This window comes from Musca domestica, unplaced genomic scaffold (genome assembly GCF_030504385.1).
Source record: "Musca domestica strain aabys unplaced genomic scaffold, Musca_domestica.polishedcontigs.V.1.1 8, whole genome shotgun sequence".
Lineage (NCBI taxonomy): Eukaryota > Metazoa > Arthropoda > Insecta > Diptera > Muscidae > Musca > Musca domestica.
The window spans coordinates 4,535,072-4,549,396 of NW_026712409.1; the positions used below are offsets into that span (position 1 = coordinate 4,535,072).

Sequence of the window (14,325 nt, forward strand, 5' to 3'; positions counted from 1 at the left end):
TCCGAGCAGAAATTAGTTCACTCTCTATTGTGTATATATTTTTTCACTGTGTTTGCTTCAATAAGAACTAAGAACGTTCGAACAAATACAAAAAAATAATACTACCATTTTGGAATTTATTCATAGAAATAATTCGGCCTCGATGTAAGGAAACAATATCCGATCGAAATGTGATTAGATCTATGACAAAATACTCGATTCAGCGTAACGTACCCCATATAGACAAAAAAAAAAACGAATATTTCCAGCAGCAAAATACTCTGTGTGGAACCATACGACGAAGAAAAAAAATCTATGTGAATATTGTTTTTGTAATTGTTGTAATTGTAATACGAACGACGACGGGCTATGACACCTTGTTTCTGGTGTTGATAATCAAGCAGCAGCAGCAGCACTTTGTTCTTCCCTTTGCTATGCGCCTTGGAACATAATCGACCAGCTGCCAAAGAAGTTGCGGCCATTTGAAGACATCAAAATAGCATGAAGGATTCATTGTTCGGTGCCACAAATCCAACTTTATGTGGAAGGCAAAGTCTAGTGCGAAGTTGGAGTTTTCAAAATCACAAATAAGAAGAAATACCTATTTCATAAGTTATAGATATTTGCTTGCATTGGTGGATTAATGCAAAATAAATACCCCTTGTCATTTGTTCAGCGCGGATCACTTATTTAAATAAACAATACCAGCATCATCGCTGTGCCCAGCCATCATTGATCGGTAAGCCACAAATTGGACAGGGTAACTCATCATCATCGCACCTCCAGCATCTGCTCCGATCTTAGCCGATCAGCTTTTATTTTTTTGTATTTTGTGGGGGTCTAACTGAATGAGTTTTGTAACGAAAATAGAAATCTTTTAGATACGACGTCTACGTCGACAACAACAACACACAAGCAATAACAACAAAAGCAACAGCAATGAGAAAACGGAAAACAAATTACTGTTTGTGCTGCTGCTGTCATTGCCAATTACTCTTGCGCGAATTGTTTGTTACTTGGCCTTTGTGCGAGATATATCGAGGAGATGAATTTTCACCTTAGCACTGTTGTTTGTTTGTTGTTTTCGACAAAACGCGCTATCCAGCGAGCGTATCTCCTCATCCTCATCTCAGCAGCATCTCACTTTGCAAATTTCATTTTCTATTTACTTTTCCCGACTTGTTCATAGTTTATTTTATTGCGCATACTTATGTTTAATAGCAATTTTTGTTTATAATTATTTTTATTGACCGTTTTGTTATTAAAAATCCCCCTGCCCCCCATTGCCAGCCACCATCACTATCGATGGCTATATTTGTACGTAGAATTAACTCAATGTGCAAATCAGCAAATACATTCCAGATTCATTAAAGATTTCTAGGTGAAATATACAAACACTTGTACATACCATATGTATGTACAAAAACACATACAGACAGCAGCAGCTAGATGAAAAATAAGATGAACGATGAATGGTTTGCTGATAGATTAATTTTGTATTAAGAATGCATGCATCCATTTTTGTTTGTTTGTCGTTTTTTGCTTAGCGAAAATAATCTTGGAAAAACTTGCTGGCTTGCTAACTAGGAATCTAGATGGGAGTTCTTTGGTTGATTTTTGGGTATATGTACGGGTGCTTGTTATTCATTCATAGTCATGCTTCGACTTAAGGATTTAAAATATCTCGAAATTTAAATCCTTTTATTGTCTCTTCAACAAGTGTCAGTCAGTGGCCTTAGAGGTTCGAGGGTTACAAGCCAATTCAATACTCTATTAATACGCATCATTCAAAGATCTACTCCACCTCATCTTCTGAGCTCTCAAGGCAGATATACATGTAGTACACTTAAAAGCAACCCCAACCCCACTTAAAAGCCACACCATAAACAAATCTAATTAATGACATTAAATATGACTAAGTACCTATATATTTATTGTGAACATTTGTCGTTTCAGATATGACCTGCGATTTTTGTGCAATGCCCACAGCAGGAGTTCTAGGGAAACCAAAAAGGAAGAATTGAAATTGAAAACGAATAACATATGAATTTACTCGAAGCAGGCTCCTATTCCACACATCGTAGCGTGTGGGTGTGAAGCCAAAACAATTTACCTGACCAAATAACGGCAATTGATCGACCGATAGGCGGTTTCCTACAACCGACTATCAATAGAAACAAAATTATCGCAAAGGTAGTAAACGACAGCGCCACTAACCGAGTAACCCGTAATGGGAATACTTCTAAGAATAAACCAAGACTATTTTAAATAAACAAACGTGTTTATCTTAAGGATTATGTTTAACTAGTAAGTACGTACAACATATATACCTTGAGCACTAGAAACTGAATTTACCTGTAATTTTTGTTGTTTCTTTATCACAGCTATATGAATATGTTTGCCAGACTAAGCGGCGCTTCTGCTATCCTTTTAAGAGTTTACTACGGCTACCTAGATTACAACACCCACAACATCGGCTACGGCATTGTAGAATATCGCGCACACCAATAAATATACAACCAGTCGCTACAGCTTGCGATAGTCAACGTCCGCAATAGTGTGGATATGGATAACAACAACTATAACTTTAACAACAATAACAGTGAAGCCGAAAACATGCAGCGAGGTCAAGAGGATTTAATGCGCAGCAGTAGCAGCAGCACAACCACTGCCTTTGAATATTCATTTCCCACCAACAATGAGGACGAGGATGATGACGACGACGATGACACCGAAAGTAATAAAAGTACACCGTATTTCACACCTATGGAATTTATACAGAGTCCATTTGAGTTTCCGACGCCACGTCTGCCGGACACAACATCAGCGGAACACCAGCTCACATCAGCAGCTGCTGCAACGCCGTCTAGTAATGCTCAAACCTTTGCCAAGACTAACAACAGTGAATTGGAAAGTATGCCCTCGAAAGATCATCATCAGCAGCAGCATCATCAAGTCGTAGATAACCAACAAAGCCCCCGAATATTACAATTATCTGGAGCTGCACCAGGCACGCCAAAAGCAGCGGCGGCCCTAATCAAGCATTTAGAGCCATCATCGCCGAAAGTAAAGGGCAAATATAGACGATTTTCGCTTTACGAACGGCGATCTTGTTCACCACAACATTTGATAATCAAAAACGCATCGTCTGTGGAATGCACTGTGGATACTGACAAGGAAAACACCAAGCCCAAGACAAAGGCAACAGACAAACACGACGAGAGTCACAGTGGTGGCAACAATTCACCTAGTCTAGTCCTCGATGAGACAACGGGCTCCCCAAGAATTCTGACATCATCGGAGGCAGCCATGATATCATCGGGACGTTTATCATACTCTCCCAAGCTATTGACGTCCATCAATAATCTCCACTTGGGCTCGCCGTTGGGAGTTATAAGCTCGGCTGGCTATAAAAACGGCAATTATTTCAAGTTTCCCGAAATTGACCATGTGGTGCAGCAGGAAACGTCAAGCCAGACTGGATCGACTGCCGCCACCGCCCTGGATGACAATTCCAGTGTCAGTCGCAGCAGCAAAGACAATCATAAACGTGGAAATCTCACACGGAAATCATCCTCGAACGACAACCAAACGACTTCCACACCGAATTCGAATTACGAATCGTTAAATGAAGCGGAAATGGAAATCAAACCAACAACAACAAGTGCAATTCTACCGAAAATCGAAACCAAAAGAAACCGCAAAAACAAGAATAATCTAACGATAAAAATAATAAACAATTCATCTTCCACCGCCAGCACCACTGGGTCCTCTTCCATGTCCGGTACTACCACTGGACCCTGTTACGAAAAACCCCCACCCTCACCGAATTCGAGTAACAAACCGAAAACTCCCACCATTAAATCAACCAAAGAAAAGGCTTTGTCATTGGACTCCGCACACTCGGCCAAGGAATGTGGCACCGCCATCAAGTCCACTCTTATGATAAAACCAGAACTATACCTAAGCTGTGATGAAATCGATTCAAACTTAAGCGGAAGCTCTAATCGTTTAGAAGTACATTCACATGACCGACTGCGCTCACACCACCCGAGCAATACACGATCTACTTCAATGTCGCAGCTTTCCATCGGCCACGGTGCTGGCAATAGCGCAAAATTGAATAAAAATATACGTCGGAGAATACCCAACTCTAATAGTGTGGACTGGCAACTGCATCAAAGAAAACATCCGACTTTCCATCATGTCATACCGGATCCCATTAATAAAAAGTTGACAGAGAAACGCGACGACGCAAAACTAGTAGTCATCTTGAAGGAAGATGAAGAGGTGTCGCCCGAGCAACAACAGCAGATTCACAGTTATTCAGCATTGCAGACTCCCAACTCCAGCACTTGTACATCCACTCCGTCATCGGCTCTTAGAACACCATATAAACACAATCCATTGCTGCATAACTCCAATACAAATCTAAAGACGTTACCTGAATTTCTAACTCTGGTGGAATTTTCAACACCCACGGCCTCGGCAATGGGTGGCGACCATCCATATAAACAAAAGTCCATGGATTTGCCAAGTTCATCCACAGCAGTTGCCCCACTGGCAGGAGGCAGGCCACCGAATTCTTCGTCGTCCACCAATCTCCTACAAAGGAGAGGCTCCAATCACAGTCTTACATTGAATCTTCACTCCCAATCGTATTCTAATCTCCTCGGTTCGTGTCGATCGGGACTTTCGGTATCCAATTACAGTCTCGGCTCTGTGGGTAACTCCAGCAATAACTTGAATTCGAAATCCAGTTGTAATTTAAATTTGTCAACAACACAAACATCACAAACAACAAACACCACCGCAACCGTAACAAGCCAAGGTGCAAGACAAAGTCTTTTCCGTAGACGAGGATCCAATCAAAGTCTTACCCTCACCAATCTATCCTGCGGTAATTTGAATTCATTTGCTAGCCAAAACTCGTTGAATGTTGAGAGATCAGGACAGTTACCAAGTCTAGCCAGACCCATAGCAAATGCCTCGCTTACCACAACACCGCGAAGAGGTCTGCTCGAGAGAAGGGGCTCAAATCAAAGTCTAACGCTCAATATGAGTAGTTCATTTGGAGGCATTGGCAGCGATCGTGGAGCTCTCGGCAACAGTAGCATAAATTTGGGAGATGCTGCAAAGGCCGAAGAAGAAATCAAAGCATCCAATCATCATTCTACACTGATGCCCAACTGCTCTGTTCATTCCCATCAAAGGCGTTTCTTTAGCAGTGAAAGCTTGAATCGTAACAATAGTTCACAGTTTGGCGAATTGAATCCACCACACAAGCGAAATGCCAATCAGCTATGTTTCGGTTCGGTAAACGATCTCAAACCTAGCCCGGACCGAGGTTCTTCGCATAATTTGCGTGACGACAATACCAATACACAGGTCGAACATTTCGATTTCAAGGAGACATCGGTTTGCACATGTCCCAGTATACGCAACATCATGACAAAGCCCCTCTCCCCCCAGACCACAAGCGAAGAGTTTAAAATATATTTGGCCAATATTCAAATGCTGCAAAACGCCTCAAATGCTCTGAATCAAAACGATTTAATCAAACTCAATTATATATTCGATAACAGTTATGCCTCACGTTCCAAGGGAATAGCCGACCAAAGTATACCCATATTAATGTCAACGCACAACCAATCGAGCAAAGAAGCAGAAACACCCCCACCGGCCATGACTTCCAATTCGGAGGATTGTGAAATTATCGAACGATATATGCAAGTGGTTCGAGATATTCTGCAGACACTGCAGCCAGACGAGGAGGAGCAGAAACGAATGTTTTTGAATTTGCACAAGGAATTTTGGGATTTGCCATTGAATCACCAGGAGAAACCGATGGTCTTTGGTTCGCAGACCAAAAATCGTTACAAAACGATATTGCCAAATGAGAATTCTCGAGTTATCTTGGAAAAGGAGTCGAAGCTACTAATGGAAATGATGGAAAACTGTTGTGGTGGCATTCCAGAGGTGGACGAGGAAACGCTGATCGATGGCTTGACAAAACCATCCATGTTAGTTGCCGAGGAAGTGCCCTACATCAATGCCAACTATATTAAAGTGAGTAAAACGATACCAAGACAAAGGTTTTATATTTATTTTAAAAAATACAACTCATTTACTTTTTTGTTTCTTACAGGGTCCCGACTATACTTCCAAATGCTACATAGCCACTCAAGGCCCTTTACCGAATACAATTTACGAATTTTGGCTAATGATCTACCAGAATACCAAGAAATATATCAAAATATCTAAGGGTCCGGATAGTCCTAGCCGACGACAAGGCAAGCTCTTGCAACAGTATTATCAGAAAATAGTAATGCTCACCAATTTCTTGGAGAACAATCGACAGAAATGTTCGGTTTACTTTCCGGTGGAGCTAAATGAAATCTTTATTACAACACCGCGGGAAGAAGTTGTCCAAGCCAGTGAAAAATTCACTGAATTCATTTGCCCCTATCTGAGTGAAGAAGCCATGGCGACGGAAATCGATGAGTCTGAGGGAACCGCAGTGAAAATAATAAATATCGCCTGCAGCAAAGTGGAAGTAAATGATGAACTTAAAACCCATTTGCCGAACAGTAAAAGCTTCTTTGTTATGAAAAATGTGGGAATTGTGAAGAAGAATGGATTTTCAATTAGGAAAATTCTCATCTTGTATTGTGCCAACTTCACGGATGTGGTCAATATTCCCTATTTGTTGATTAACAAATTTGTTTGCTATCACTATTGGTATCCAGACTGGCCAGATCACCGTTCGCCGAGGGATATCAATACACTACTGGACATATCGCTGCATGTCTCCAATTTGGGTAAATGTGAATCAGAGTTTGAAGTGTTTAGTGACGCTGATGTGACACCTCCCTCCCATGTTAATGCCCAATCCACCGAATTGTATCAGCAGGATATATTCAATGCTGTGCAACCTCTACCGGTCATCCATTGTTCGGCTGGTATAGGTCGCACTGGTTGCATGACAGCCATTTTGAATGGCATTCGCCAGGTGAGACAATCTCTGGCCTACTCGCTGACTTCCATGGCGGCCAAAGCGGCGAAACAAGCAACATCAGCACAGGCTTTAAGTCCAGTAGACTTCCGTTTGCCGCGCCAATTTCTGGAAGAGGATGTATTACTGCTGGAGGCTCCCATGCCCACAGATATCGATTGCAGTTTTACACGCAATACCTTGCTGTATATGCGTTATATTTTGAAAATGGAAAAGAAAATTAAAGAGCAGGAACAACAGCAGCGACAACAGCAACAACCGGCAGTATCCAATGAAAGCCACGGAGACTGCAGCGATAGTGATTTGTCGCCACACGAAGATCGCGAAGATCCAAACACCGTTGGAGAGGATAAATGGAGACTTCCTTCCGTTGCCGAACTGCCAAAAATGCCCAACATTTTCGTTGATGTATTGGGTATTGTATGTAATTTACGTTTGCAAAGGGGTGGAATGGTACAAAACTCCGAACAGTATGAGTTGATACACAGGGCTATATGTCTATATTTAAAGAGGACATTTGCTTTGAAGCGCTTTTAAATGTTTAGATAGGCATTGATGGCTACGCGCGCCCTTCCAAGTACACGATGGTGGGCCGCAATTAAATATTAATGAAGTGGCGAAAAATGAAGATGGTATTGAGAAAAACAAAACTCTTCGAAAAATGATTTTATAGCTTGTAAGATAACTAGTTCAGCTAACAAATGTAAGATAAGTTTTACTAAAATCAAAGCGACAAATTATTGTAATTTGTTTATAAGTTGTAATCGATTCATTCTATATATACACATATATTTTGTAAACTAAGCGGATAATCCAAAAAGTAATTTAGTTATGTTAAACAAAACGAAACGCATCAACATTTTTGCATTGGGAGCAAAAACGGAAATATTATTTGCAAAATAATATTTATATAATTTTTGAGAATGAGCGTTTATGTATAGACAGACAGAGAGGAGAAACCAAGAAGTTGATTTGTTTATTTGCGTTTTTTATGATTTGTACAAAGCTTTTAAAAACCAATATTTAAACAAACAAAAAAGAATGTAAGAAGAACCCCAAACTAGTCAAATAAATTAAATTAAATAAAACAATACCTATATATAGATATAAACATAAAATGAAAAACAAAACAGAATACAAATTCATTAAATGTAACAAAAAACATATTCCATTGTTTCCTTTTTACAACTTTGAACTTAATTTGGAGTAATCAATGGGTGAGGAATATTTCTCATAAATGCCACGCCAGAATTCCATGCGTTCCTTGTCGGGATTTTCCTTCATTTGGCACTGTTTGCCGTTTATCAGGAGGTAATTTAAATTAAAGGTATCTTTTTCACTCAGTCCTGTGTTGACAGCCTTCCACGTACAACCAACAGCACCAGGCTCGGGTGTGGGATTACCAGTTTTGGCAAAATTAGCCCATAACTCAGACATTTGCTTGGTAGTTCGTCGATCATCTTCGCTGCCCATATCTTCATTGTCGGCCATTTGGAATAGATAGAACAATTCATCTCCATGTGAAGCTCCTTTCAGTTTGCTCATTTGCAGTATTGTTTTGTAGAAATTACGACCTCCCACGTAATCGAATTGATAGAAATACAATGGAGATTTAGGTTGTAGACGCACCTGCCATTCAGCTGCCAGTTGCATATCTATTGCAAAGTGATAGTCTGTTAAAATATTTGCTAATTCATTAAAAACTTTGGGTGACAGCGACCGTCCATTCATATAGAAATCTCGCATTTGACGGGCTATAATTTCCAATTCAGGATCATCTGGATTCAAGGGAATGTTGCGGGGAACCATGCGTTTGAAATCTCGGTCATATTCCTCTACTTTACGCATTGCATTTACCATCATGGCCAAACCTTCGGCCGAATTGTATCCCATTATACTGGGTATAGCAACACTGTCAGCTTGCTTTAGTCTATCCAATATGGGTTGTTTAATGAAGGCATCAGGACTTTGAGAATCTTCTATGACTGGCTTAAACGGCAGTGGCAATTGACGTCTTCTTTCATCGGCAGTCAGTGTACTTAAAGTCTTTTCTAACATATGTAGAGGTGTGATTTTTGGTGATTGAAGGAATTTTAAGAGCTCCTTTGTGTCTGTTGTGCTCTGTATCCCCATTTCCTTGGCAAGTTTACGAACTTTGTATTCTGGATTATTTTGAAATACCCATTCCATATTGGCAGTACCACTTTGCATTATGGCTTTGTGAAATAATTTGTGTGCATGATCTGCATACATGTGTAGATGAACTGCAGCAGCTCCAGCCGATTCGCCAAAGAGGGTGACATTATTCGGATCACCATTGAATTGTGCAATGTTTTCTTGTATCCATTGTAAGGCTAAGCGCTACAAAAAAATGGGATCATATAAAATTTATTTGACTGATACAATAGCTTGCTGGGTATTACCTGATCTTTTAAGCCAGCATTGCCCCAAATACCCTCTTCGGGTAGGCTTATAAAACCCAAAGCCCCTAAACGATAGTTGAGTGTGACAACGATGACGTCTTCCTGTAGCAGCGATAAGGGTAAGTAACTGCCAACATAAAAATGTTAAGAGTTTTCATTAGAATGTGATTGTGATATGTTTACCAATTGGAATTAACAGAATTGTTGGTCGCACGTGCAATATTTTCCATGGATATTCACAAATACATCTCCCCGAAAAAAGAGCATATAAATTAAAATTTCTTGACTTACTAGTCACTGTTACCATTTCCAAACCAAAAACCACCGCCATGAATCCAGACCATAACAGGTAAGGGCCCCGAGGATGTACCCTTCTTGGGTGCATATACATTAAGGAAAAGACAATTTTCAGAGCCAATGATGTCTGTAGTAATAGGATCACGTTGATGACACACATCGCGTTCTTTGAGACACTCCAACTCTGCGACATCGAATTTTTCCAATGGCAATGGAGACTATCAGAGCGAACATAAATTTATTAAAAATTCTCTATGAAAATACAATAAATAAAGCATTACCTTAAATCTCAGAGGACCAACAGGTGGCACGGCATATGGAATACCCTGGAAACTCTGATAAACACCGCCATTCGGCAATTGCTTTTGTTTACCAACGACAATGCCCTGTTTAACTTGCACTTTGACCAGCTGCGATGCCTGTCAAACAAGCAAATCATTTCGAATTTTTCCAAAATATTCATCTGCATGTTAATTATTTTCTTACCATTCTGAAAAGCGAATAATTTAAGAGATTATGGCCGATTGAGTGATTGAACCCAACTAAAGATTTGAACATTTTGCTTGTTCGATATTGCCTCTATTGAATAGAATTTCAGTTAACTTAACTTATTTATATTGCCATTAACTCTTTCTGAAATATCTGTTAGGTTGTTGTACAAATTTATTTGTTGCTCAGACAACAGACAAATGTTAATCAAGTGTTTCTCGGCCTCTCACAATGAAAACACCATGTTCATCGTTGATTAGAGAAGTGGCATAACTACAAAAGGTTAAATTGGCGGTCGTAAAGGGGTGGGCGATTCACTTTTGTGTTTGGATTGTTCAGCACGAAACATTGTGTTAATGTTCAATTTAAGAACATATAACGATAGAATATTAAGAAAATATAGAATTTAAAATAAATCCAATAATCTATTATTATATGCGCTATTAATACTTTAGGCTCTATGTTTATTTTATTAATAAATAGAACTAACATAATACTTATATTAGCCAAGTAGAAACCTTATTAATATGGTACTTTTGTCATCTGTGCAAAGTAATAGGCATAGTGTCTTTTCAAGGCTCCATATAATTTGCACACAAAAAAGTTCACACTTCAGACAAAATGCGGTCTTCACCTAAATAAAATTAAATAAAACAATGGAAAAAATATCCTTTATAAAAATATTAAATTCAGTTCTAAAGATATCATAACAAAGTACGTTATAGAGTACAACTAGTACAGCTCCAGTTTTTTTTTTTTAAATCCCTAAGCGCGTTGGGAACAAAAAAGGAGGGAAAAAGGGGAGGGGATAATTGGCGAACTCTCTTTTGGAGAGGTAGGGGGTATATTGCCACACGAAACAGCTCCAGTTTAACTTTTCTTATGTGGCACGAAATCGATCTTTAAAACCCTTAATCCAATCTCATATTTTCATTTTCCTTTGTTTGTTTGTTTTAACAAAACAGCTGACTACTGTTGTGAACTAACATATCCATCCCTGTTGTAGAAGAAAAAAAATTGATAACACATCATTCGTTTGCTACAGCAAGAACAACAAAAACAATAATTTTTAAAACATTTATATTAACAACAAAATTCCTGCCTTTCACTTAAAAGTCCTTTTCGAGATCAACACATACTGAAACATTAAAGGCCGCAATGGGAGGATTGTTTACGAAAAGTAAAAAACAAAGTCGAGTAACAGAACAAGACAAAGCAGTTTTGGTAAGTTTGGGATGAGTTTTTTCAAGCAGTCCTGGGTGTTACTATTCTATTTATTTCCAGCAACTGAAACAACAAAGAGATCGCCTGAAACAGTATCAAAAACGCATTGAACTGTCACTGGAAAACGATAGACAATTGGCCAAGAAATGTCTGGCACAAGGACGAAAGGAGTAAGTTGATCGTGTTTATGTTTTATGCGTGGTAATATTTCAATGGAATCTTTATTCCAGACGGGCAAAACTGTTGCTGCGAAAAAAGAAATATCAGGAAACTATGCTGGCAAATACAGACAAACAGTTGGAGAATTTGGAAAAAATGGCCGCAGACATAGAATTTGCCCAGGTGGAAATGCAAGTGCTTGAAGGTTTGAAACAGGGCAATACTGCTCTGAAGAAAATGCATGACATTTTGGACATTAATGAGATCGAAAAGATTATGGACGAGACTCGCGATGGAATTGAAAAACAACAAGAAATCGATGCTATACTTTCTGATGCTCTGACTCAACAAGATGAGGATGATGTGCTGGCCGAGTTGGAAGCCCTTGAAGCAGAGGAAGATTCAAAAGTTGCTGTTTCACTGCCTGATGTTCCAAGTGAGACATTGCCTGAAGTGGAAGAAGAAGTCGCTGGCGACGACGAAGAAGTGGCTAAAGCCAAAGTTGGTAAAGTCAAAGAAAAGCCAGCTAAAGTTCTGCTGGAAGCCTAGTGTTGTACCAAAGGCCCTTATTTACAAATCTATGTCTGTGTACGTAAATATAAATATTTATTATTTTTTTGCTAGAAATTTATTTTTTTTCTAATGATTTTTATTCTAACGCAAGTAATTTAGAGTAATAAGGAACGAAAGTCATGTGTCATAAATAAAGATGGATTAAAACAAGAAATCGCAATTGAGGTATACATTTCGATTATTCAATGTTTTTCCAAAAGTAACTGAGGTTCAAAAACATTGAAATAGGAAGTACCCTGGAATAAAAGCTTTTTGTTAAAGAAACTAATTAGCAGTATAAATTTCAGTCGCTTGGACTTGTATGACTCATCCAAAGATTATCAAAATACTTTTGTCATATCATAAACAAATATTTGTTTATATAGCTGATAGAAGAAACACAATTACTTTAACTTATAAAATGCAAAAGTTTTACTAGATTTTAAAAGTATGTTTCATTTCCATACAGCATACATATAATAAATAAAATAAATGGGTACAAAATGAGGAATAGGGAATATACTTAACAATACACATATAAAGCAGAGAATACTATAACCAAGGTAATTTTATATACTTTCATAGTACTTCGACCTTGAAAATCCACCCTTTTACATGGTAGACATACGGGCAAAGCGCATTATTTGATCATGATTTGAAGGAGTGTCAGATGTAATTTGTACCCGCTGCCATGATTTGGTTTCACTTGATTTTCGCACAGCCTCTAAGACTGCCTGAACATATAGACCATCCTCAAATGTGGCAGCCGCTTGTACGGGTTCCTTAACCCATGAAGATTCCTTGACTGCAAACGATTCCTTTAGGGCACCAATCATTTTGCACAAACCCTTAATGTAGAGACGCGGCAACAACGAGTCTGACGTCGCAAAATGTAAATCTTGCACATCAACATACACGGCTTCTTCCTTTGCGGTCTGTGATGGATCTGTTTTATTTTTGAATATAAATAAATCGCCACCTCTAACCACCAAATGACCCTGGGAACCGCAAATGAGAACTTCTTGTGAAAATGTTTTCGCTGGCACGGTGTGACTGTGAATTGATGTGGTGATGAGTGTACCATTGGCAAGTTCCATTTGAAAATTGCAAAAGTCCGGGGCAGATATTTGACGTATGCCATTGACATTATTGGTAGTCTTGGTGTAGGCCTTTACAACGCCATGTACTCGGACAGCATGTTGATGTAGCAGAAAGCTAACCAAATCCACAACATGGCTACCGACCAAATTCAAAGCTCCACCTCCCATGGCCGCATCACACATCCAGTCGAATTTTTCGGGGAACAAACTGCCCAGTTGTACTCTCACATCCACTAAAGATATTTCATTGAGTGGACCAATCAACCCCTCCGTAAGGCAGCGTTTCATGTGAGTGAATGCAGGCAGAAAACGCAGGGAATGGTTTACCAATGATATCAATGTAGGATAATATTGCGAAGCACGTACCATTTTCATGGCATCGGACTGATTGAGCCCCATCGGTTTGTCACAAACTACATGTTTTCCAATGCCCAAGGCCTTCACTGATATTTCGGCGTGTAAATATGGTTGGCATACAATAAACACCAAATCCACATCCTTTCGCAGCAGAACATCATCGATTTTGTTGGTGTAAAATGAAATATTTAGGGAGGTGGCCACATCCTCACTTTCACGCAGTGTACGACCCCAGATGGCTTTTATTTCAAAGCCTTTTTCACGTAAAATCGGCACCAGAACTTTTGTTATTGCACCAGTTCCAAATACACCAACACCTGGCAGCATGATTGAATTAATAAGCAATGTAAATTTGCGGCCAAGAAACTAACTGAGAGTGCAATTAAATTATTTTCTCCTTAGCCCATTATTCCAAAAAGCTATTCACTTTAAAATGATACTTAGATTATCTTCTTCTTACTTTAGATAGGCATTTACAGTGAAGTGTTAACATTTAACAAGGAGAAAGTGGAAGTGCTGATAAAGTTCAGGAATCAAAACAAACTAACCGGCAAGCTTAGATGAAGGGGTCTAAAAATCAATTGTTGATGTAGTTCTTCTTCTTGTCATTCACTATGGATTGATATCACGATGACTAGCAGCATAGATATTTAAACGTAACGTATGGTAACCAGTAAGGTCTGTTAAGGTATCACGAAAGAAAATGTATGCGAAAGAAAAGGCGTTTTTA

At 39.1% G+C, this 14,325-nt stretch overlaps 4 protein-coding genes across 6 annotated transcripts; 2 read left to right on the forward strand and 2 right to left on the reverse strand.

Annotated features, from left to right (window-relative positions):
* LOC101889449 (uncharacterized) lies at positions 1-7,788 on the forward strand. 2 transcript variants are annotated; one of them, XM_005174720.4, is made up of 4 exons: positions 1-718; positions 1,936-2,290; positions 2,364-6,048; positions 6,128-7,788. In XM_005174720.4, the coding sequence occupies exons 3-4, from the start codon at positions 2,545-2,547 to the stop codon at positions 7,529-7,531; spliced, it is 4,908 nt and encodes a 1,635-aa protein (XP_005174777.1). In that variant the 5' UTR covers positions 1-718; positions 1,936-2,290; positions 2,364-2,544; the 3' UTR covers positions 7,532-7,788. The 2 variants fall into 2 exon arrangements, with proteins under 2 accessions (XP_005174777.1, XP_005174778.1); XM_005174721.4 differs by having other exon boundaries at positions 1,936-2,286.
* A 136-nt stretch (positions 7,789-7,924) lies between these two features.
* Positions 7,925-10,407, reverse strand: LOC101889275 (carboxylic ester hydrolase). Its single transcript, XM_005174719.4, has 5 exons — positions 10,201-10,407; positions 9,996-10,133; positions 9,709-9,932; positions 9,418-9,544; positions 7,925-9,355 (listed from the first exon to the last, which is right to left on the reverse strand). Exons 1-5 carry the CDS (start codon positions 10,270-10,272, stop codon positions 8,177-8,179), a joined length of 1,740 nt encoding a protein of 579 aa, XP_005174776.1. The 5' UTR covers positions 10,273-10,407; the 3' UTR covers positions 7,925-8,176.
* A 780-nt stretch (positions 10,408-11,187) lies between these two features.
* Positions 11,188-12,313, forward strand: LOC101889730 (charged multivesicular body protein 6-A). 2 transcript variants are annotated; one of them, XM_059130888.1, is made up of 4 exons: positions 11,188-11,427; positions 11,488-11,597; positions 11,658-12,174; positions 12,251-12,313. In XM_059130888.1, the coding sequence occupies exons 1-3, from the start codon at positions 11,362-11,364 to the stop codon at positions 12,133-12,135; spliced, it is 654 nt and encodes a 217-aa protein (XP_058986871.1). In that variant the 5' UTR covers positions 11,188-11,361; the 3' UTR covers positions 12,136-12,174; positions 12,251-12,313. The 2 variants fall into 2 exon arrangements, with proteins under 2 accessions (XP_058986871.1, XP_005174779.1); XM_005174722.4 differs by having other exon boundaries at positions 11,658-12,313.
* A 233-nt stretch (positions 12,314-12,546) lies between these two features.
* LOC101889900 (glucose-fructose oxidoreductase domain-containing protein 1) lies at positions 12,547-14,012 on the reverse strand. Its single transcript, XM_005174723.4, has one exon. The coding sequence runs from the start codon at positions 13,920-13,922 to the stop codon at positions 12,750-12,752; it is 1,173 nt and encodes a 390-aa protein (XP_005174780.1). The 5' UTR covers positions 13,923-14,012; the 3' UTR covers positions 12,547-12,749.
* Positions 14,013-14,325: the final 313 nt, after the last annotated feature.